The 24,528-nt window shown below is 39.1% G+C and overlaps 1 protein-coding gene across 18 annotated transcripts in view; it reads right to left on the bottom strand.

Moving 5' to 3' along the window:
• Window positions 1-1,266: 1,266 nt before the first annotated feature.
• The window catches only part of atp2b2 (ATPase plasma membrane Ca2+ transporting 2), an 889,877-nt gene continuing 866,615 nt past the window's right edge, over window positions 1,267-24,528 (bottom strand). For 10 of the 18 annotated variants that reach the window (XM_073072072.1, XM_073072071.1, XM_073072079.1 and 7 more), the window contains 4 exons: window positions 22,744-22,851; window positions 21,680-21,862; window positions 13,634-13,720; window positions 1,267-3,886 (listed from right to left, as the gene is read on the bottom strand). In XM_073072072.1, coding sequence (XP_072928173.1) covers window positions 3,575-3,886; window positions 13,634-13,720; window positions 21,680-21,862; window positions 22,744-22,851 — 690 coding nt within the window. In that variant the 3' untranslated portion in view covers window positions 1,267-3,574. Of the gene's footprint in view, window positions 3,887-13,321; window positions 13,375-13,542; window positions 13,721-21,679; window positions 21,863-22,743; window positions 22,852-24,528 lie in introns of all 18 variants that reach the window. The other 8 variants (XM_073072083.1, XM_073072088.1, XM_073072089.1 and 5 more) reach the window with 4 other exon arrangements.

Raw genomic sequence — 24,528 nt, 5'->3', positions numbered from 1 at the left:
GGGTTTTCTCTACATTCTCCATTTTCCTGTCACTATCCAAAGACATACCAGTTAGGTTAATTGGTCATTGTAAATTGTCCTGTGGTTAGGTTAGGGTTAATCGGTTGCCCAGGGTAACGTGGCTCAAAGAACTATAAGGGCCTACTCCTGTATTACTGTATCACTAAGTAAATGAAAATATTTTCTTAAGCTAAACTACCCCAAAATAAAATTAGAACTCAGCCTGTGGGAAATGCAGGTATTTCTGTATCTAGCCAAGTTGTTAGTTTATCAGTAAAATCTGATCTATTAACCCAGGTTAAATCAAGTTTATCAGGGGATTTAAACACACAGTCATTAAAGTGTAATGTACAGTATATGCCACTTAATTGCATCATCAAATTGCTTCTGTAAAAATATCCATCATGGGTACTAGCCTCTGTAGTATCCAGGACATCTTCAGGGAGCAGTGCCTCAAAAAAGGCAGCATCCATCATTAATGAAGCCCATCACCCAAGCCATGCTCTCTTCTCATTGCTACCATCAGGAATGCACACACTCAACAATTCAGGAACAACTTCTTCCCCTTTGCCACCCAATTACTGAATGGACAGTGAACCCATGAACACCACCTCACCACTTTTTAATTTTTTGAGTACTACTTATTTAATTTCACTATTTAATATATATATATATACTTACACTGCTTTTTCTCTATTATCGTGTATTGCATTGTACTGCTGCTGCAAAGTTAACAAATTTCACGACATATGCTGGGGATATTAACCCTGATTCTGATACTATATACTGATAATCTCAGCACGAGGAGAACTATCTTCTGAGCAGTAAGGAACAGTGAAGGCAAGGCTCCCTTCTGTTGTGTGAATTACCATGAGGTTCCAGACATTATCAGCAAAGGCCTCATTAGGTAGCGCAGTTGTTAGTGCAGTGCTTTTACAGTAGAGGGAACCTGGGTTCTCTTCCAGTCGCAGTCTGTAACGAGTTTGTACGTTCTCCCTGTGATTACTTGGGTTTCCTCTTACAGTCCGAAGACATACCAGTTAGTAGGTTAATTTATCATTGTAAATTGTCCGGAGATTAGGCTAGGATTAAATCGGGGTTTGCTGGGTGGCGTGGCTTGACGGGCCTACTCTGCACTGTATCTCAATAAAATAAGATAATTATAACATTTACCAGCAGCAAAAGAGTTAATGAAGCTGGTTCGTGATACTCACCCCAGATTTGAAGAGAAGACACAAAGCAAGGATGGTGACGTGAAGACATGTATAATTCATGCTGCTCTGTGAATTTATTGTTTTTTTTTGTTTTGTTTCCACTTGTGCTCCTGCCACCAGATAATCTATTCATTTGACAGTTAGCAGCAAGAGCCAGTTCATGGTTTTCAAAACTATAAAATAATTTACATCACATGGTTTACCGACTTTTTAAACCACAAACATTCCAGCAACACACTTGTAGGAATATGAGAATAACAATCATAAAGCATAACCTTTTTGCATAGTATTAAATGAACATAGACATTTAGTTCTTTATTTACAATTATTGTCTGGGTAAAAAATTCATAAAAACAGATGGATGAACTCATGTCATTGGCCAGTCAGGGCCCATTGCCAATTGTTCTGCTGCAATTTTTTTTATTATTTATTATTTTCACAAAACTCATGCTGATAAATACATTATGTTGAAGCAAGCAAGTTTGTATTGCAGAATGACCTTAATAAATTGATCCTTCAATTTCCTCATTCTAGGCTGTCCTTCACTAAACAGATGCCAAAGAAACAAAAGTCTTTGTAGCTTGTGACCTGTGATAGTGACTGGCTGAAATTTCATCTAATTTGATTTTAAACGGAAGCTACACCACACATGCATGCCCACAGAAGCCCAGATTTATATGTCTTACTTTAAGTGTGTCTTATTGTATATGTGTGTTGCTATATATATATACAAGATTTACTGGCAAATTCAGAAATGTCCGAACTCAGAATTACAGGCAAGTTCCTTTTTAGCAGAGCACAGACAGTTCTTCAATATTTTGTCTTTCTTAATGGACCTCTGCAAGCCACAGAATCAAAATAAGAGTTTAAAAACAGTCTTTTACTCTGCCCGTGATGCAAAAAATGTTTTATGCTTACTGCTTGATAGGCATGTAGCCCCAATCCCCCGATAAAAAATATAAAGGGCTGTTATCATCTTGAAGCGCTTTTGGTTTCACCCTTGTGACAAGCTTTTAATGGCTTCCACTTAAAAAAGCATAGTTAGTAGATTTAAACCATACTGCTGGGATGGTATGATGTATTGAGTTGATGTCCGCAGAAAGACAAGCTTGATAAAACCACGCAAAGCACATCTAAATACTTCACAGAAAGTTTCATTCATATTTGCAGAGTGCCGATTATGAAGATTGTTCTTTTAAAAAACAAAATTTAAAAAAAACAAAGCAACCCAGATTGTTTTGCCATTTTTGACAGCCTTCAAGTTGTGATTTAAAAAAATCCAATTAGCCACCAAAGGGAAAAGAATTATAAATCAACACAATATCACAAGATTTCAACACTACTTTGATTTTTTTGCCCATTTAGACAAAGCCAAATATAACTTATTTTGCAATCAGCTCTAATAAACCCATTACAAGCTTGGATAGTTACAGTTATTTTGAAGCATCTTATTTTAACAAGCAGGTGTCTATATATAGCAGACAGTTCAATCAAATTACATTTCAAGTTGGCCTTTGCGAGTTTGAGAAAGACCAAAATAAAATTCAAGCATTTATATGAAAAAGGAAAAAAAAAAATCCAGAGGACTTTAGGTACTAAAGATATATTCTAGGAAATAAAGGAAGCCATGCTGCATTTTAGTCCACAATCATTAACATTAGTGTACCACTTTGAACAATATTTCCCTGTTATATTTTGGCTTCTTTGTTTCTGCTAGCAATATCTACAATATTTAACAAAAAAGCAGGCAAATTCAGTACACAATTGTAATGAAACATCTAGAATTCAATATTACAGATGTACTCAACGAGAAAAGCTGCTTGTACCATATCAGCAGAACTTATAGTCTACAAATAATTAAGGAAGTTATCTACAGGTTTTGTAAACAAATTACATTCTCTTAAGGACATAAATAAGTAAGAGCAATTAAGCAGGGCAACATGCCAAGAAACAAAGATAAACTCTGTAGGTATTTCATAAATGCTTAGAAAGTTCCTCTGTTCAATTGGTGCAATTCTACTGTGCAAGTTGAGCTTTGCAAATTCAATTGTTAAAGTTTCTTTTTTTTCTTAAATTAATCTATACAATTAAGTCCATGCCACACAAGCACTTCAAAAGTCACAGACCAGTGGATTGGATAAGTTGCCTTAGATGCACTCAGCTGTGGTCCTTCCAGTGAAATTTGGGAAATGTACATTCATGCAGGATCTCTATCTTGAGGAGGGTCAGCCAAACAAGAAATCACCCTTCCTTCAATTTCCCTTCTTGCTGTAGAGCATAGAAGAGCACGTTCAGAACAGTTTATCAGCCAGCAGGTTTTTTTTTGTTTGTAGATTCTGTTTTTGCACAGAAATGGTCAGCTAAAGTGATGTTTCCAGGCTATGTAGCGGGCTCCCAGGACTAGAAGAGGTAGCTGATTTACTGGTGTCAGTTGTAAGGTTTATTCCACTATCAATAGCATTGTTGTTCTTGTTGGGGGATGAGGGCGGACTGGAGTTTAGCTTAAGGGCAGCATCTTCTTCTATATCCGTGTCATCGATTAGGGGGATATGCGGCTGTGAGTCGTCTATCCTAAACTCGGGATGGGTCATGAAGTTGTGAATTGAGGATTTTGATTCCGGTTTCTCTAATCCTTCATAGAGAGAACTACGGAATGCCTTCACGACGCGGATCTGTAAAAGAGAAAAATAACACAGGTAAAAGGTCAACGGGGGGTTTCCAGAGATGGCTACAGAAGGGAAGATAGGAAAACAATGAAGGGGGAGGGGCAGAATATTTAAGGCAATGCGGTTATTTGAAGTCCACAGTCGCTAGATTTATATAAGCACACACAAGTGTCTCAGTTTCGTGCATAGTGGGGTCGGTGAGAACTGCAATAAAACTGGAAGAAAAGGCAACTGTGGAGAACTCATGGAAAGCATTGGTTAAATAAGCAAAGATCCAATGTGTGTAACCTAGTAAAAGCTACATTATTTGGTTACTTAAAAATTTAATGCAATGTATATCCATGCAGGTGAGATATTCTTGCAGTAGGTAGAAGGGTAAAAAGTGAAAAGTAGATTTAATTACACTTTTTAGGAAATATATATATAAATACATATATAAATATATTTATATATTCAATATGACCAACATATAAAAACATAGACTACATGGTTGCACAATAAAAGCAATTGCTCATTACAAGATGAACACTAAACAGAATGAGGAAAGCTGACTGCAGAAAACTGGGAGATAAAATGATGTTTTGCTGATGTTGATGGAGCAGCCAGGAAGCACATCGCTAGTCACCAGAAAGTACAAGTCATGCCACAGAACTATTAGGCTATGTGTAGATGGAGTAGTCTGGCACAGTATGGAGACAGCCATATTCAGAAGCCTGGTTATTTGAGACATTAACAAGCATTGTTCCATGCACATCGGGGTAAACATTCGAGTATAGGCCCAGTGTATTTTCTCCAGTTTCCGTTAGGCCGTTTTAATTTTGGACCATTTTGTTTCGGAATGCAAACGTTTCTGATTTCTCAAAACAATCTTCCTTTTCTCAGTCAGTTCCAAAAAAGATCGAGATGATATTGTAACATGTTAATTTGACAGTGTGGTAACAACCTCTGGTTGGATTGTTATACACAAAGACCCTAACTTAATTTTCATTTCACGCACACTTCAGTTTAAGGGTTGAATCATACAGTCCCATTAACATGTCACAGGGTATAGAATCTATTTAAACTGGCAAAACTGTATGGGGTTGGGTGAAGATGAAATAAATATAAGTATCTTAATTATGAAAAGAGATTTTACTTAAGGTCACAAGTTTGCTCATTATGTTTCTATAACTAAAAGTACCATGTTTATTTAACTGATTGACTAACATTTATAAGTGCGACTTAAAGTTTAAGCTCTATCTAAATTACTGAGAGAACAAAATACAACAACCTTATGATCAGAATGTGCCATAGTCCTCAGCTACTGATCACTCGGCACGAATGTTCACGATGGAGATGTCATAAGCATCTCCTTCATGCTCTCCCTTTTATCCATGTCCACATCTGGCTGTCCATCACACTACTTCTACTTAACAGCTTACTAACAGTACTAACATCTTAACTCTGAATAAAGTACAGGCATTTTAACTTCGTATTTAATACCTACACTGTAACAGAGAGTTTCTGCATCAGGGTACTTTAACCCTGCAGTTAACCCCTGCACTGTTACACACAGTTTCTCCATACAGTCTTCTCATGATTTCACATTCTTCTCCATTTCTGTTACTGCATTTGAACATTTTAACTTTTGCACCAATGCCCAAAAGTATACAGTAATGATAGAACATACTGTCTACCCCTTTCTCTATTTTACTGAACGTGGTATTTCAAAGTCTTCCAGGTTCAACAGCTCTTACCCACAATTAATATCTGTTTCTTGCATTTATAAGCTTATCACTATTTCTGCTCCTTTGAGATTTGCATTTTTTCTTCACTAATAAAGATACCTCTGACCTGAGAACTGAGAAAGATTTGCATCTTTCATGTCCTCGGGATATTCTGAAGTACTTTGCCACTTTAGAAGTGCAGAAAATAGCACAATCACAAGAAGCATCCTAACAATGAGCAGCTAATTTGTCTTAATGGCATTGAGCGAGGTATAAATATAAGTCAGTAAATTGGAGAAAACTCATTGATGAGACAGTGCCATGGGATCTTTTATGACGGACATCACCTCCTGCACTATGCTGCAGTAGAATGCCAGCCTAGTGTTTGCTACTTCAAGCTCTGGACTGAGACTTGCTCTCGGAGGTTAATGCTGAGCAACACACACACAACATTCCTGAGGAACTCAGCAGATCAGGCAGCATCTGTGCAGGGGAATAAACAGCCGACATTTCGGGCTGAGTCCCTCGATCCAGTGCTGTGTTCCTCCACTATTTTGTGTGCGTTGCCCAACATTTCCAGCATCTGCAAAATCTCTTGTGTCTCAAGGGGTGAATGCTTTTTCCTTTCAGTATTGAGCTTGGCAGTTCTTTCATTAATATAGTGGTGCTTACAGAGCTTGCATATTTCAGATTCGAGTCTAACAATTTCAGTGCCACAACACTTGGCCATGACAAGATTGGATAAGATGGGTAACTGTCACTGGTGACTTCGGACTCCAACTTGAAACCATGCCTTCTTCCAATCTCGTAAGAGCCTTTATTTCCCTATCCTCCAGTTATTCGTTCTTAAAAGTAAATCTTAAAATTTAATTCTCACTGAACTACTTGGTTGCAAACTACAAACACACTCATCAGCCATTTTCCATGACATCACCACTGAACTATCAGTCTCTGTATATATCCTGCCATAGTGACTTTCCTGCTGTGTTTAATCCAGGTGATTAAACATCCCATACAGAGACACTGGAGGCATAAATGGGTGGCATGTTAGCTTAGTGGTTTTTGAAACACCTTACAGTATCTGTGACCCAGGTTCAATTCCCAGTGCTGCCTGTAAGGAGTTTGTACCTTCTCCCCGTGACTGCAGATTTTTCCTCCGGGTGCTCTAGTAACCTTCCACATTCCAAAAATGTACTGGTAGGTGGGTAATTGGCCATTGTAAATTGTCTCGTGATTAGTCTAGGATTAAATTGGAGGATTGCTGGGCAGCACAACTCGAAGGGCCCAAAGGCGCCATCTGTCAATAAATAAATCATTCAGTTTCTCCTGAATATTGGCATCATTTGGGATGGCAGGATTGAGATATGTCTCTGCCAGAGGAAGTGTAAGGTGTTCTTTCCCTCTGCTAGCCTGCAAGGTGTAGCACCTACTTAGACCCCGATCAGGGTCACGTAAAGCCACAGCAGCAGGTGGTGGATGGTCGTATGAGCAGCTGGTGCATATCACAGGTGCTGGTTATGTGACCACTGACGTCAGGCAGATAATCTCTGAAGAGTATTGATAATGGCTGGGGTCGCCTGTCTTGTAAAGACACTGCCCAGGAGAAGGCAATGGCAAACCACTTCTGTAGAAGTACTTGCCAAGAGCAATCGTGGTCATGGAAAGACCATCATTGCCCATGTCGTATGACATAGCACATAATGAATGAATGATTGGAATCATTACCGACTTCCATGATGGAGGTCACTTTCCTGCTCTGTCAGGCTGTTTCATTAATGCAGGTCTTACATTTTGAAATATCCTAGTATAATACTTAAAATGGTCGAAGCAACTGGGGTACAACAATATCTCATGAATTGGGTTTTTTTGATTGATTTTTTGGTTTATCCAATCTAAAAAGAAATAGTTTTCCCTTTAACATTGGATTAATAAATATTAAATTGTTACTGTCATGGTTTGAATGCTATCTATAAAGTTAACATTTCATTTGTCTTCATGACTGTGTTAAGGAGTTGGAATTGGAACTGGATGAACTCTGGATCATTTGGGAGGCTGGATCATTTGATAGATAGGACATATGAGTAGGTAAGTTACATTCAAGGTGCAGGACACAGGTAACCAGGTCAGGAGGGGGAAGGGGATAGGCAGCCAGTGAAGAGTAGTCCTGTGGTCGTTCCCATCAACAACAGGTATACTGCTTTGGATAATGTTGGGGGTGGTGACCTAGCAGAGGAAAGTCACAGCTGTCAGGTCTCTGGCATTGAGTCTGGCTTGTGGCTCAGAACGGAAGGGGGAGAAGAAGTAAGCTGTAGTGAAAGGGGACTTGTTGGGTAGGGGAGCAGATAGGAGGTTCTATAAATGAGAATGAGATTCCCAGATGGATTCACAGGCTCCAGGGTCAGGGACAGCTGGTATGGAGTCCATAGCATTCTTAAGTGGGGAGTGAGCAGCCAGAGGCCGTGGTCCACAGCAGTAGGAGTGGACATAGTTAGGAGTGGTGACAAGGTCCTAAAAAGTGAGTTCAGGGAGTTAGGTGTTAAGTTAAAGAACAGGATCTCCAGGATTGCTACCCATGCCATGAGCAAGTGAGGCCAGAAATAGAAAGATCATACAGTTTAGACCAAAATACCATGAGACAAGAGGACCAGAAAATAAGCTATTCGACTTATTGAATATGCTCCGTTATTTCATCACAGCTGATTCATTATCCATCTGAACCCAATTCTCCTGCCCATTATTTCCTCAAAGATTTGTCAGACAAGATTTTCTCTCTTAGAAAACCATGCTGACTCATGTGCCTCCAAGTACCCCAAAACCTCATTCTTAATAATAGACTCCAACATCTTTGCAACTACTGAAGTTAGGCTAACTGGCCTATAATTTCCTTTCTTCTGCCTCCCTCCCTTCTTAAAGAGTAGAGCGACATTTGCATTTTTCCAGTCCTCTGGGACCATTCCAGAATCTATTGATTCTTGAAATATCATTACTAAACATCATTGCCTCCACAATCTTTTCAGCTACTTCTTTCAAAAACCTGGGTGTAGTCCATCTGGTCCAGGTGACTTATCTACACTCAGACTTTTCAGCTTTGCAAGCACCTTTTCCTTAGTAATAGCACCAACACTCACTTCAGCCCCCTGACACTCTTGCTTTTCTGACACTCTGCTAGTGTCTTCCACAGTGAAGACTAACACAAAATACTTATTAAGTTTCTCCACCATTTCTCTGTCTCCCATTATTACAGCTCCAGTGTCATTTTCCAGAGATCCAATATCCATTCTCATCTCTTTTTCACTCTTTATATAATAGAATACTCTTTTTGTATAATAAAATACTCTTTTTGTATCATATTTTATATTACTGGCTAGATTACATTCATATTTCATCTTTTTTTCTTTTTAAGGCTTTTTTAGCTGGCTTCAGTTGTTTCTTAAAAGCTTCCCATTCATTTTCACTATATTCTATGCCCTCACTTCCACTTTCATGCTGTCTTTGAATTCCCTTATCAGCCACAGTTGCCTCATTCTCCCTTTAGAATATTTCATCATCTTTGGTATGTATCTTTCCTGCACCTTCCGAATTTCCCCCTATAATGCCAGCATTTGCTGTTCTGCCATCATCCCTGCTAGTGTCCCCTTCCAATTAATTTTGACTAGGTCCTCTTTCATGCCTCTGTAATTTCCTTTACTCCACTTAAATACTGATACATTCAGTTTTATCTTCTCCTTCTTAAAGTGCAGGGTGAATTCTACCAGATTATGATCACTGCCTCCTCAGGGCTCCTTTACCTTAAGCTTCCTAATCAAATCTGGGTTGTTACATAATACCTAATCCAGAATTCCCACTCTCCTAGTGGGTTCAACCACAAGCTGCTCTAAAAAGCCATCTCATCGGCATTCGACAAATTCCATCTCTTGGGATTCAGCACCAACCAGATTTTCCCAGTCTACTTGCGTATTGAAATCCCCTATGATTATTGCAATATTGCTCTTTTTACATGCCTTTTCTATTTCAATGTGGCTATGGAGATGGTGCAGGAAGGAGGGTTTAAGATTTTTGGATCATTAAGCCATCTTCCAAGGAAGGTCAGACCTGTACAGAAGGAACAGTTGTACCTGAACTCGAGGGGAACTAATACCCTAGTATGGAAGGTTTGCTAGTACTGCACGGGGGTGGTGGTTTAAATTAGAGTTGCAGGGGATGGGAACCAGACCACTCGAACAGAACAGATAGTGGAATGGTTGTGGAAAAAGATGTTGTTAAGACAACATACAAAATCAGGAATGAAAAGGTTGAGCATGGTAGGGCTAATGTTCTGAGCTGCATATACTTCAATGCAAGCAGCATTATAGAAAAGTCAAATAAGCTTAAGGCATGGTTCAGCACATGAAATTATGATGTTACAGCCATTAGTAAAACTTGCTTGCAAGAAGGGCAGGTCTTGCAGCTCATTGCTGCAGGGTTCCATTGTTATAGATATGATAGAATTGGCGGGGAGACATTACTAGACAGGGAAAATGTCAAGGCAGTGCTCAGACAGGACAAACTGGAGAGTGTTCCCTTGGACCTTATGGGAGGCTAGCGTAGAAACTGCAGGGGCTCTAGCAGAGATATTTAAAATATCCTTTGCAAGTGATGTGCCAGAGGATTGGAGGATAGCAAATGTTGTTCCATTGTTTAAGAAAAGATCTAAGAATAAGCCAGGAAATTATATGCTAGTGAGCCTGACAACAATAGTAGGAAAGTTATTGGAAAGCATTCTAAGGGACTGGATATATAAGTATTTGGATAAACAGGTACTGATTAAGAAGAGTCAACATGGCTTTGTACATGGTAGGTCATGTCTAACCAATCTCATAGAGTTTTTGAGGAAGTTGATGAAGGCAAGGCAGTGGATGCTATCTATATGGACTTTAGGAAGGCCTTTGTAAGGTCCACATGGGAGGTTGGTCAAAAATGTTCAGTTGCTTGGCATTCAAGATGAGGTAGTAAATTGGATTATGCATAGGCTTTGCGGGAGAAGCCAGAGAGTGGTTGTAGATGGTTGCTTCTGACTAGAGGCCGGTGACTGGTGGTGTGCTGCAGGGATTAGTGCTGGGTCCATTGCTGTTTGCCATCTATATTAACGATCTGGATGATAATGTGATAAACTGGATCAAAAAATTTCTGGATCAGAATGGGGATGTAGTGGTCAGCGAGGAAGACTATCAAAGCTTGCGGTGGGAACTGAACCAGTTGGAAAAATGGGGTGAAAATGGAATTTAATGCAAACAAAGTGTGAGATGTTGCAGTTTAGGAGGACCATCGATCTTACACAATGAGTGAGAGGGCACTGAAAAGTGCAGTAGAACACAGTGATCTGGGCATACAAGTCCATAATTTCTTGAAAGTGGCATCACAGGTAGATAGGGTCATAAAGACATTTTTTGGCAACTGGCCTTCATAAATCAATGTTATGAGTAGAGGAGCTGGGATGTTATGTTGAAATTGTATAAGATGTTGATGAGGCCTAATTTTAAGTATTGTGTCCAGTTTTGGTCACCTACCTACAGGAAAGATATAAATCAGGTTGAAAGTGTACTGAGAACATTTACAAGGATGTTGCCAGGACTTGAGGACATGAGTTACAGGAAAATGTTGAATAGTTTAGGAATTTATTCCACAGAATCTAGAAGATTGAGGGGATATTTGATAGAGGTAAATTAGGGTAAATGCGAACAGGTTTTTCCACTGAGGTTGGGTGAGACTACATCTAAAGGTTGTGGGTTAAGGGTGAAAGGTGAAATGTTTAAGGGGAACTTCTTCATTTCCTCACTCAGAGGGTGGTGAGAATCTGGAATGAGCTGGCAGCATAAGTGGTGGATGCAGGTTCGATTTCAACATTTAAGAGAAATTTGGATAGGTACATAGATGTGAGGGTATGGACGGCAGTGGTCTAGGTGCAAATCGATGGGACTAGGCAAATTAATGGTTCAGCATGGACTAGATGGGCCAAAGAGCCAGTTTCTGTGCTGTACTGTTCTATGACTATGACTCTGACTGGATAAATTATAATTGGCTCAAAATATCATTTTTTGTCTACGAGGAATATTGCTAAATGAAATGGGTTGCCACGGTAGCATAGCCGGGAGCATAATACTTTACAATGCCAGCAGCCCGGGTTCAATTCCCACCGCTGCCTGTCAGGAGCTTGGATGTTCTCCCTGTGACCATGTGGGTTTCCTCCGGATGCTCCGGTTTCCTCCCAAATCCCAAAGATATACGGGATAGGGGGTTAATTGGTCACATGGGACTAATTGTTTGGCTTGTTGGGCTGGAAGGGCCTGCAACTGTGTTGTATCTCTGAATAACATAAAAAATTAAAAAAAATAAAATATAAAATAAATTAGTGATGCACCTCAGCATCAATGAAAAGTCAGTGTAAAGACAAAAATACAATGGAAGTATTTCAAATAAAATATTCACTCTACTACTTTAGTTCTCAGTACTCAAATACCTTCAACCAATAAATCTACTTTGCTTTTAAATATACAAACTATTTGGATAGGTTCGCTAACTGAATCTTTATTGTAAATAGGGTTTCCATTCTGAAACAGATGAGGAATTAATTAGACAAAAATTATGTATTGAAAATAGTTGATCTGGAAGAGAATTCGTAGAACAGCAAGGCGATCAAGCTCTACAGTCCTGACAGCTTTAGATTTTCTATTGTTGCTATTTTGCCAATTCCATAACTGGGAATAACAAGCAACTAATATGGTCAGAAATATGCTTTGTCCATTAAAATTAAGATAGATATACATGTTGATTTCTCTCAGTTTTAAATGAGAAAATGGTTAATTGCTCATCTCTAGATTGGGCTTCAAGTAGCGCTCAGATCACATGTTCTATTTTTCATCAAATGGAATAGCGATGATATCAATCTTATCAACACTTTTCTTGAAACTGCAACTAATTATGAAATTTGAAGAAATCGTGGTCCCAGGCTATGAATATGAAACATGCAGTACCAAATTACATGCATGCTTTTCTTTATCCCCCTTTGAAACAGCCAAGAACATTTTAGAAAGAAAAAAAAAACTTCAAAATGTGAGAATTTATGATCAATTGTTACCACGTCACTCATATTTAGTCATATCATCTGAACATGTTAAATAATGATTGGAGCTACTGCCCAGGCAACCATGGTACAACCTGGGCAGTGGCCCTGGACATAGAATATAAGAAAAAGGACTCACAAAGCACAGGCAGGACAAAAATGAGTTAAAAAAATCATTTTTTTTTGTGGCGGAACAGAAAAACAAACAACAAGAAAATGTACTGCAATTTGACAAGAGACTTTTGGACAAGACTAGATGATAATCTCATGTGGTGGTCTTATTCTCCAGGGCCTTCTCATCATCTGCTTCTCAATGAGGCGAGGCGAGGCTCAGGAGTGTCCTTGGCACGAGAGACCACATTGCCTTTGTCTAAGATTTTGCAAGGAAGGAAACATAGTTTAAGTGAATTAAACCCATCGTTATGTTCTTGATTTGCCTGGTTTGAGTTGCCACATGAGGGGAAAAAAAATAACAAGAGACTGCATATATTTCAGATGACACACTGTAAATTAAAAGTATATATTTTTTGGCATTCTGTGGGCTTATACTCGAAAGTTTACACACATTTTTAAGCCTAATATCTAGACTCAAAGGCCCAAGCAGTTCACATTCATTGCAGCTCGGGTCAGACTCACAACCTTCTTTCACTCCCTCCAGCTGGACCCTTTGCCTAGGGCTGTCTAGTCCTCTAGAGAAAACAAACACATTCACTTCAGACACATAACAGGTCGCTGAGAGGTAAATAAATAATATTGAACTCTACAAAAAGACTGACAAGACGATTAGTATCAAATAGTAAAAAAAGCAAGTGGAGAGATGTGTAAGATCATCTTGTGCATTAAGAATACACACTCACGCCCAGCTGTAGCAGCAGAAACGCTGGTAGGAGAGGAAAGAGCATTGGGAGTAGATAACGATACGTGAGTAGGGCTAGAAATATTGGTTACATCTTGATTTTGGCTGGTAACGGATGACTGGCGCCTTAGAGCCCCCTGAAAGGAAGTGCCACTCTTGAATGTGTTGACTACTTCGATCTGCAATGGAGGAGAGAATGAGAAAGTTTGCTTAAGATAGAGATACAAGGTTAATGTGTCAGGGTGCTTCCAACGCTCAAACATGAATACACAGATCCCAAATCTTAGACAATTTTCCAAAATGGTAATTTAAAGAAAAGTATGTTTACCAATTGATAAATATCCAAAGTTAACCAGCACTGTAATGTCTTATAGTATATAACCAGCTGATATTCTCATGCACAATATTAAATACATACATGGACATATTTTCAGCTGTCACATAGATTACCTGAAGCGACCAGGAATATTTCATTTCATTGCATTCAGTGCTATAACTTAATTCTAATGGTATTTGATTACTAAAAGTTACTAAAAGGCATTTAACCTCTTGACAAATATCATGCTGAAATACTCTGTATTAAGCCTGCTTGCAAAATCTCATCTCGGCACATAGACCACATTTCATTATTAATTCATGGTGGAATGGACACTTTAAAGGAAGCGAAGATTACTCAACAACCTCCTACCATTTACCTCCTAGTAGCAAAATAAAGCTTAAACTTAAACAAATTAAAGAACAAATTGATTGTACACTTATATTTGAATTAAATTGTATATTGTATAATATCTCACTTGGCAGGTAAAATGTTTCAGGTAACGAACAAATGATTTTCAAATTGGATGTGCATGTCAAATATTTAATCTTTCTGTAATCCTTCATAAAAGTGAAGATCAAATATGCTATACATGATTTTTCCCATTGTTCAGCTGAAGGAAATCATGAGTATCTATGCCATAAAGATGGCAACATACCATACTTATTTACATTCATCAAATCCATTTTGATGTGAACAGAAATTCTGATTTTAGCGGTAGCCAATGGTGTCCTTTGCACTCCAAGACTGAAGGAGGGGAAATAGGCCAATAATCTGACTTCTGATGATTATGCCTTTTATTGTACTAGACTAAAGAGAGAGCAGCCCAATGGTTTAATAACCTCTGTCATTTCTCCAGATTCATAAAGGAAGTCCACATGAATAGTAAATACGAGAACTACAACAACAGAAATGCTTCAAGCATGAATCATCAAGGCAAAGGGTAATGGGAAGAAAGACGGAAATATATTTTTTTAAAAACCTTATGGATTAAAACAATTATAATTCTATGCACACACACACACACATATATATATATAAAAAACTCAGAATTTAAAAAAAAACTTTTTAAACACAAATACTCTTAGAACCCTTGAAGGGTGAAGAAATCCATTGACACAAGGGCAAGAATTCCCTATCCTAGAAGGTTATAGGCACCCAATGAGAGTGTATATTCCAGCCTCACATTAACAGATCTAATGGAACAAGAGGTCCTGGGAAATGATCAAACATATTAAATATTGGTGTTAGTTTTCATTCCTGTTCCTATCTGTCATGTTCTCATAGTCCATGAGGAACCTCCAGTGGGGCATTAGAGATAGGAAGTAGTCCCATAATTAACTTCAGAACTGTTACTTAAACTATCTTGAATTTGCATCGGTGCAAACTTTTCACAGAAAATTATATTATTGCGTCAAAGATTCAAAAGCAGCTTTAACAAGGGAATTGTGGCCTGCACAACTCCTGTGTCTGCTTTAGTGCTATTTTAGTAAGATAATGTGGTAAGATTTGCAGGAGGGTCTGAGCTGGGAGAATATAATCAGGTTCCAAGCCTCAACATTATCTTAAGAAACAATGGCAAAAAATTTACATTTATATGACAACGAATGAAATGTGGCAATTACTGCTTGTCCTGAGGGATAGTGCTGTACCAATTATCCAAAAAACTATTACGGGAAGGAAAATTAGACTTCTCAGGCACTCAAGGCTATTCAACCACTTAATCGTGACTTTACACTCTACTACCTGAACATGTTGAACTTTCAAAAATGGTTGTATTTATTTTCTCCCAAGACACCGCTGCTATCAACTACCAATTTAACTCTCTGAGGACTTCTCGCTACAAAACAATTTGGAGTAAGGTGTAACAGTAAGATGTAATGCATGGTATGCTGCCAGTTTAGAATGCAGTCGAGCACTCAATACGTGAGGGACTTATGATACGATTGTTAAATTAGAACCAGCCCACTTACGAAGTAATCAATGTAATTTTCACATAAAAGGGTAGAAACCTCAAGGAATGTGACTGTTAGGAAATTTGGATTTTTATGTATATTTATTGCTTATTTATTATTATAATAATTTTGTATTTGCACACTTTGCTGTCTTTCATTGACTCTATTGTGTTTTTTGGATTTACTGTGTATGCCTACCAGAAAATGAATCTCAGGGTTGTATATGGTGACATAAATGCACTTTGTTTATTTACTTACATTCATGCTGTCTGACCTACTGAGTCCCTCCAGCATTTGTGTGCTGCGTTAACAATAAATCTGAACTTTGAACTTTGGACAGTGATGAGGATTTTGCTGAATTAGGATTTTGTGGACGATAGTGATCATTGTATAATAATATTTAAAGAAGGAGGAGGAAAGAAAAACCAATAATAACAAAAAAGGACAAGGGAGAGTTTCAGTACTTTGAATGAGATCAGTTATTACTGAAAAAGCAAAGGTCAAGCAAACAGTATATTAAGGTGCCTCGAAAAACAGAAGAAAATAAGAGCAAGGATAGTTCATCAGCCCCCTCAAGTCTACGTCACAATTCAATGTGATCAGGGCAGATCATCAGACCATAAGACATAGGAGCAGAATTTGGCCATTACAGCCCATTGAATCTGCTTGACCATTTGAATATGGCAGATCCATTTCCATCTCACTCCTTCTCCCCACCCTGACTTATCAAAAATCTGTCAACCTCGGCTTTAAATACACTCAATGACTTGGCCTCCACAGCTGCCTGTGGCAACGAATTCCACAGATACACCACCTACTGGCTAAAGAAATTCCTATGTCCTAAATGGACATCCTTCAGTTCTGAGTTATGCCCTTTGGTGGTCCTAGACTCCCTCACTACAAGGAACATCTTCTCCACATCATTTCCACATTTGTACCAGTTTCCCCAAAACTCTCAAATCCTCATCTTTTCATATATTTATCTATTTCCACCTTAAATAAAACTCCACCATGGACAACCCCAAGACTGGCTGTGAAAGGGGATGAGCTGGCCATGGGGCTAGCATCCCATTCTGTAAAAACCCAATGCTACAGAAATGCCAACAGAACTTCTAAAGACCTCAACCCTGGGAGAAGAAGGATTTTCAAAGATAGGCTACATCTGGGGACAATTTCAAATACTGACCCAGGACAGAGGATCTTGGCAAGCTGCTGTTGGGTCAACAGCCTATGCCCCACTAGGGGTGACGAGCTTAAGAAGAAGATGAAGAAGATCTTAAATATATCTAATGATCTGGCCTCTTCTATCTTCAAGGGCTGGGAGTTCCAGAGATTCAGAAATTACAATGGGAGATAGAAAAAGTGTGTAAAAAGGGCAATGTTGTGATGGTCATGGGGGATTTCGATAGATAGAATGGAAAAGTCAGGTTGGTGCTGGATCCCAAGGGAAGGAATTTGTAGAATGCCTACAAGATAGCCTCTGAGGAGCTTGTGTTTGAGCACACTAGAGCAAAGGCAATTCTAGATTGGTTATTGTGTAATGAAACAGATTTAATTATGAAGCATAAGGTAAAGGAACCCTTAGGATGCAGTGACCATAATATTATAGATATCACCTTGCAGTTTGAGTGGGGGTGGTAAAGTTGATCTATCGTTATTATAGTTGGGTAAAGGGGACTAGAACCATGAGAGAGGAGCTGGCCAAAGTTGATTGGAAAGGGACACCAGCAGGAATCGTGGTAAAGCAGTAATGGCTGAAGTTTATGAGAGTGACTTGGAAAATGCAGGATTGGTTCGTGCAAGGAAGCATTCTAAAGGGAGAACATGGCAACTGTGGCAGCCAAGGTTTGTCAAAACAACATAAAAAGCAAATGAGAGGGCACACAATATAGCAAAATTTAATGGAAAACTGGAGAATTGGAAAGTTTAAAAAAAAATCAACAGAAGGCAACTCAGAAAGCTATAAGGAGAGAAAAGATGAAATATGAAGGTAAGCTAGCAAATAATATAAAAGAGGATACCAAAAGATTTTTTGGATATACAAAGAGTAAAATAGAGGCAAAAGTGGACATCAGGTCACTGGAAAATGATGCTGAGAGGTAGTAATAGGGAACCAAGAAATGGTGGATGAAATGAATACATATTTTGTGTCAGTCTTCACTGTGGAGGACAGTAATTTGAGGGTGTCGTGGGCAGAAGTGAGTGAAACCACTGTTATTAAGGAGAAGATGCTTGGTAAGCTGAGAGGTCTGAACGTAGATAGGTCACCTGGACCAGATGGACCACGCCCCAGAGTTCTGAAGGGGTAGCGGAAGAGATTGTGGAAGTATTGGTAGTAATCTTTGAAAAAAAAATCACTGGATTCCGGAATGGTTCTGGAGGACCGCAAAATTGTAAATGTCACTCCACTCAAGAAGGAAGGGACACAAAAGACAGGAAATTATAGGCCAGTTAGCTTGACTTCAGTGGTTGGCAAGATGTTCGGATTCAGATTTATTTATCAGATGTACGTAGAAACATACAGTGAAACAATCAACACAAACTAAGGCAGCCTGCAGAATGTTAAAGGCCATTATTAGGATGAAGTTTTGGGATACTTGTACACATTCAGTTAAATAGGTCAAAGTCAGCATGAATTTCCTTGGGGGAGATCTTTCATGACGAATCAATAGGAAATTTTGAGGAAATGATAGGCAGGATAGACAAAGGAGAGTCAGTGGATGTTGTTTACTTAAATTTTCAGAAGGCCCTTGACCAGGTGCTGCACATGTGGCTGCTTAACAAAATAAGAGCTCATGCTATTACAGGAAAGGTACTAGCATGGATAGAAGATTGGCTGACTGGCAGAAGGCAAAGAGTAGGAACAAAGGGGGCCTTTTCTGGTTGGCTGCCAGTGACTAGTGATGTTCTGCAGGTGTTGTGTTGGGTCCACTAATTTTCACGTTTTATGATGGATGATGGAATTGATGGCTCTGTGACCAAGTTTGTGGACGATACAAAGATAGATGTAGGAACAGGTAGTGCTGATAAACCAGGGAGTCTGCAGAAGAATTTGGGCAGATGAGGAGAATGGGCAAAGAAGAAGCTGCAGATGGAATACAGTGCAGGGACTTCGGTAAAAGGAATAAAGCCGTAGACTATTTTCTAAAAGGGGTGAAAATTCAAGAATCCGAGGTGCAAAGGGACTTGGGAGATCTTGTGCAGGATTCCCTAGAGGTTAACTTGTAGGTTGAGTCGGTGGTAGAAGGCAAATGCAATGTTAGCGTTCATTTCACGAGGTCTAGAAATTAAAAGCAAGGATATATTACTGAGGCTTTATAAGGCATGGGTCAGACTGCACATAGAGCATTGTGAGAAGCTTTGGATCCCATATCTGAGAGAGGATGTGCTCGCAATGGAGAGGGTCCAGAGGAAGGTCATGAGAATTAACCCATGAATGAAAGCTTTAAAGTAGGGGAGCATTTGATGACTCTGGGCCTGCACTTGCAGGATTTTAGAAAAATGAGGGAGGAATCTCATTGAAATGTATCGAATATTGAAAGGCCTAGATTGAGTGGATGTGAAGATAATGTTTCCTATAGTGGGGGGTGTCTAGAACCAGAGGATACAGCTTCAGAATAGAAAGATGTCCCTTTACAACAGAGGTGGAGGAATTTATTTAGCTACATGATGGTGAATCTGTGGAATTCATTGCCGCAGAGAGCTGTGGAGGCCAAGTCATTGGATATATTTAAAATGGAGGTTGATGGGTTCTTGATTAGTAAGGGTGTCAAGGGTCACTGGGAAAAGCAGGAGAATGGGGATGAGAAAGAAAATAAGTCAGACATGATTGAATGGCACAGCACACTTGATTGGACAAATGGCCTAATACTGCTCCTACAACTTCCAGTTTTAAATCACTTGTCTCTTATTTTGTGGCAGTTTACCCTTATTCATGAGGCTTCCACTACCAAAAACATTTTAATATCTACCCTGTCAAGTCCCCGAGGAATTCAAATCGATGAATAAGGTCAACCCCCATTCCTCTAAACTCTGAAGAATACAGGCCCAAACTGCAGCCTCCTTTCAGAGGACAACCTGCTCATCCTAGAAATTAGCCCAGTGAATCTCCTTTGAGTTGTGTCCAATGTGACAATGTTCTTTCTTGGCCATGGGATCAAAGCTATTTACAATTTTCCAGATGTAGCCTCACCAACACACTGTACATTTTAATTCCGATTCCCACTCCCTTTCTGACACGTTGGTCCATGGCCTTTTCTTGTACCAAGATAAGGGCATCCTCAGGGTGGTGGAGCAACACTTTATATTCTGTCTGGGTAGCCTCAAACCTGACGGCATGAATATTGATTTTTCCTTCTGGTTCAAAAAGAAAATCCTTCTCCCTACCTCCTCTTCTATTCCTCACTCTGGACTCGTACCTTTCTCATCTGCCTGTCACCTCCTACTAGTGAGCCTTCTCCTTCCCTTTCTCTTATGGTCCATTCTCCTCTCCCATCGGATTCCTTCCTCTCCAGCCCTTTACATTTCCTACCCATCTGGCTTCACTTATCACATGCTAGCTATTCTCGTTCCTCTCCCCCACCTTGATTATAATGGCATCTTCCCCTTTCCCTTCCAGTCCTGAAGAAGGGTCTCGGCACAAAGCTCTACTGTTTATTCACTTTCCCTACATGGTACCTGACCAGCTGAGTTCCTCCAGCATTTTTTGTGTGCTTCTATACAACTTTAAGCAAACTATTTTTAAACTCCACCCCCTTCATAATAAATGCCAACCTGCCTTTTGCCTTTTTAGAACTTTGTTGGAATTGGCAACTTTATGATGAACTAGAACTGTTGTTAAAGTGATAAAATTGTCTCAGAAGCAACTTAATTTCTCGGTGTGTTCCGGAGTGATGATAAAGGTAAACCTACAAAGGCCTTTCCCTCTTTAGGGCCAGTTAGGAAACACAGAGGATTTGCACCCTCTGCTTGATCCAGTGGCAAGTGGAAACAAGATGACCGGAGGGTAGACTCTGTGGCATAGGATTTAATACAAGATTGCAGCCAATCCTTGGAACTGATGGCAATTATATTCCAGAGATAAAGGCACCCCAACCTCAGTATTCGAACTTCAGCTTGCAAATGACATGGGAACTTGGAGGTTGAGCTCCAAGATACCATCAATTTGAATTCCAAAGTATTCAAAAGAAAAATTCATACACTCAATGTCCACAAGAGAAAGCTTCTCTACCAATCTGGTGCTGGTCTGAATATAGACATGTAAGCTTTCCACACACCACTAACCATCACCCCAGGTATCCACTCAGCAAATGCACAATCAAATGTTGAGACCTGAAGTGTTCATTTGGATGTGAACAAGTTAACCGTGGCTACTAACACACAATATAAATAAAGGACTGCTTGAAGCTAAGAAGTCCTTTGAGTTGGAGACTTTTTAATTTTTGACAGGCTGGCTTGAAACCTGATAAAATTTGGAAATTCACAGAGCATTCACATGTTGTCACACAAGCCTCAGAAATGTCTCTCTATAGATTTCTGGTTTTGATACTCTGCAAAGTGAGTGGACATCTTAAACCTCAACTACCATACACAGATTCAGCAAAGATAGATTCTTGATATCAGATTGTGCTTGATTTTGGTTACTGAAAAGAGATTATAGAGAAACTCAAAGTCAAGTATGTAGGACAGAACTAGCAATGGAGAGATGCACTCTGCAATTCTCAATGTAATTAACATGCCTAGACATCTAAATGTAAAATTGTAGTTGCGACTCCATATTTACATAACCTTGTGTAAGAATGTAATAGCACAATGTAGTTCTTTTCTAGAGGTTTGAAGTCTCAGGAACAGCATGGCACTAAGCATACCTGAGTTTGTATCCTGTTTAGTCCTCTGAACCAAAGTATCTGTCCACGTCGAAGCTCCCTCTCTGCGTGATCAATTTCTTCAGCATCTTCATTAAGTTCTTCTTCTGGGATGTCATCCTTCTGAGTTCCATGGCCTGCCTCCTTCAGAAACTTCAATCGATTGGTAGGGACGGAAGATATTACCTGGAGGAAAATGGTAAATGGGTGCAAGTTGTTAATCTCACTCTGTGTGCTTTTTCCAATTGATTTCACTTCAAATGGAAAATACCCAAGATTCACACAACTCTCTGTAACAGGGTTGATTTCTCCTTTACACCCAATGAGCACTTGGTTCTGATAGGAAATATTGAAGAATATTGAAGAAAAGGGAAACAGAAGCAAAGCTATAGAAGTAAGACAGGAGCTCTACGAGACAATGTTTTGCTTTGTTATAGAAAAAATGGATAGTTACCTTCAGGACTTGCAACTGACACTGGCAAGGTAAAGGATCTATAACTGGGTAGTAATTATCATCGCATACTGTATATAGTTGCTTACTTTCTGGAATTGTCTGGACTTCCCCAGCATAATAGAATTAAATTGCTGTGGATGTAGAATTGCATATAGATCTGGCAATGAACTAGGGAGGTTTTTTCCAACAATCTAGCATCTTTGCTGGTTTAAATTCCAAATATGTTATTGAAGTAGTTTAATTTTGTCAAGTTATTGTTTCTAAACTTAGATCATTGATCCAGACGTCCAGTTTGCTAGTGTAGTGAATTAGTCTGGACCTCCCGTTTAGTAGTGTAGTGAATTGGTATAGAGCTCTTGTTTACTAGTGTAGTGAATTGGTTGCAAGTTATTGTTCCCAGAGAACCTTACATGATCGCTTATACTGCAAATGTTATTCCCACCCATGTACTTTGTAGCCAGTCTACAGAAAATAAGTATTTAAGAAAGCATATTGAAATAAATTCTTTAGGTATTATTTCTCACCAATATCATTGGCACTTCCAATCAAGAAGTGGAAAAAAATCCAAAGACATTTTAAAGATATTTTTAATGTACTTAGAATAAATTATTACCTGTCCCCATAGCAATTCTCCTAATCCAAGAACAATGCACCACAGCCACTGATCGATTTCCAGAGGGGTACAACTGAAAGGTTTTCCTCCAAACTGAATAATTAGAATCTACATCAAATAAAAAATATTAATAGATCAGAGATGACATTTGTCATAAATCTAAAGCAGCACTGTAGTCTACTGAACAGTTGAATGCAAGTGTGTTCCTAGTTCAATTTGTGTATTGCTTCAGGTTAACTTATCTCTGTTGGGACGGCAGTGAGAGTGCTGAAATCAATATCAGCAACCTTGAACCTAAGAATGAAGAATTGAACAATCAATCAAGTTCATTGCTTCTTCAAAGCATCATCCCTGCTGGTGTGAAAGTTAAATTGATTGTGCCAAGTTTACATGTGGTAGTCACTGACAGTCAACTGAACAGGTTCATTCATGTGGAACATTCACCTGCAGTTTGGCTTATAGATCCACCAATCTGTCTTAGCAGGTATTACAGATTTCAACTGAGGAACGAATTAGTAAGAAAACTGGAGGAGGGAAAGAAAATTAAATATGTAAGGTTTTCGACTTGGGCTGATTTAAGAAAACTAAAAACATGCCCTCAATAATAAGTGTTACATTAGACTGGGACTTTCTGTTAACTAGACCTGGAATATCATGAAGATATTCTGAACTATAAGGCCTTAAGACATAGGGGCAGAATTAGGCCATTTTGCCCATTGAGTCTGCGCCAGCACTCTACCATATCTGATTTATTGTCACTCTCAACCCCATTCTCCTGATTTCTCTCTGTAATCTTTCACACCCTCACTAATCAAGAACCTATAACCTCTGCTTTAAGTATACCCGATGACTTGTCCTCCACAGCTGTGCCAAAGGATTTCTCAGATTTACTACTCTCTGACTAAAGAAACCCCCCTTCATCTCTGTTCTAAAGGATCATCCTTGTATTCTGAGGCTATGCTCTCTGGTACCAATCCCTTCCACTGTAGCAAACATTCTCTCCACATCCACTCTCACAAGACCTCTGATTATTCAATAGGTTTTAACGAGACACCCCCTCATTCTTCTTAATGCTAGCAGGTACTGGCCCAAAGCTATCAAATGCTGCTCGTACATTAATTCTTTCATTCTCAGGATAATTTTGGTAAACCACATGCCATTTTGTTGAAGTAAAACACACTCTTTAAAACTATATTTTAAGTGACCTCTTCTGAGTATCAACCGGAGCTGAAATCTATCAGTGTCTTAATAAAATACAAATGTCAGAAGTTCAGAACCAGTGGTAATCCTCTAGCTTCTCAGTGCTTGCAGAGAGTCTGTTTGGTTTGGGGCTTTAGCCCTTAACTCTGTAACTTAAAGATAAGAAAAATACTAACTGAGCATTATGGTTAGATACAGATATAGTTGAGGAGCAAGGACATGCAGTTTTATCCAGGCTGCAAGATTGAATAGCAACACACTAGTCCAATTATTAGGGTTAGTTATCCAAACAATGACACTGGGATACTAGAGCACTTGTTGCAGGAATCTTTCAGTGACTCATCAGAGTAATGTATTTAGACCATAAGACAGAGGAGCAGAATTAGGCCATTTGGCCCATCGAGTTTGTTCTGCCATTCAATCATGGCCAATCCATTTCCCTCTCAGCCCCAATCTGCTATAGTTTAACTGCATATACTTAGGGAAAAATGAAATTAAAACAGAAAACTCCTGTATAGACCCAGCAGGTAAGGTGGCATCAGTGCAGAATAAAACAGAGAATCATATTTCAGTTCAGCATTTTGT

The sequence above is a fragment of the Hemitrygon akajei genome, chromosome 19, assembly GCF_048418815.1.
Source record: "Hemitrygon akajei chromosome 19, sHemAka1.3, whole genome shotgun sequence".
In the NCBI taxonomy this organism is placed as follows: Eukaryota; Metazoa; Chordata; class Chondrichthyes; order Myliobatiformes; family Dasyatidae; genus Hemitrygon; species Hemitrygon akajei.
The sequence above is the reverse complement of the archived record's forward strand: the minus strand, read 5'-3'. Positions and strand labels throughout refer to the sequence as shown.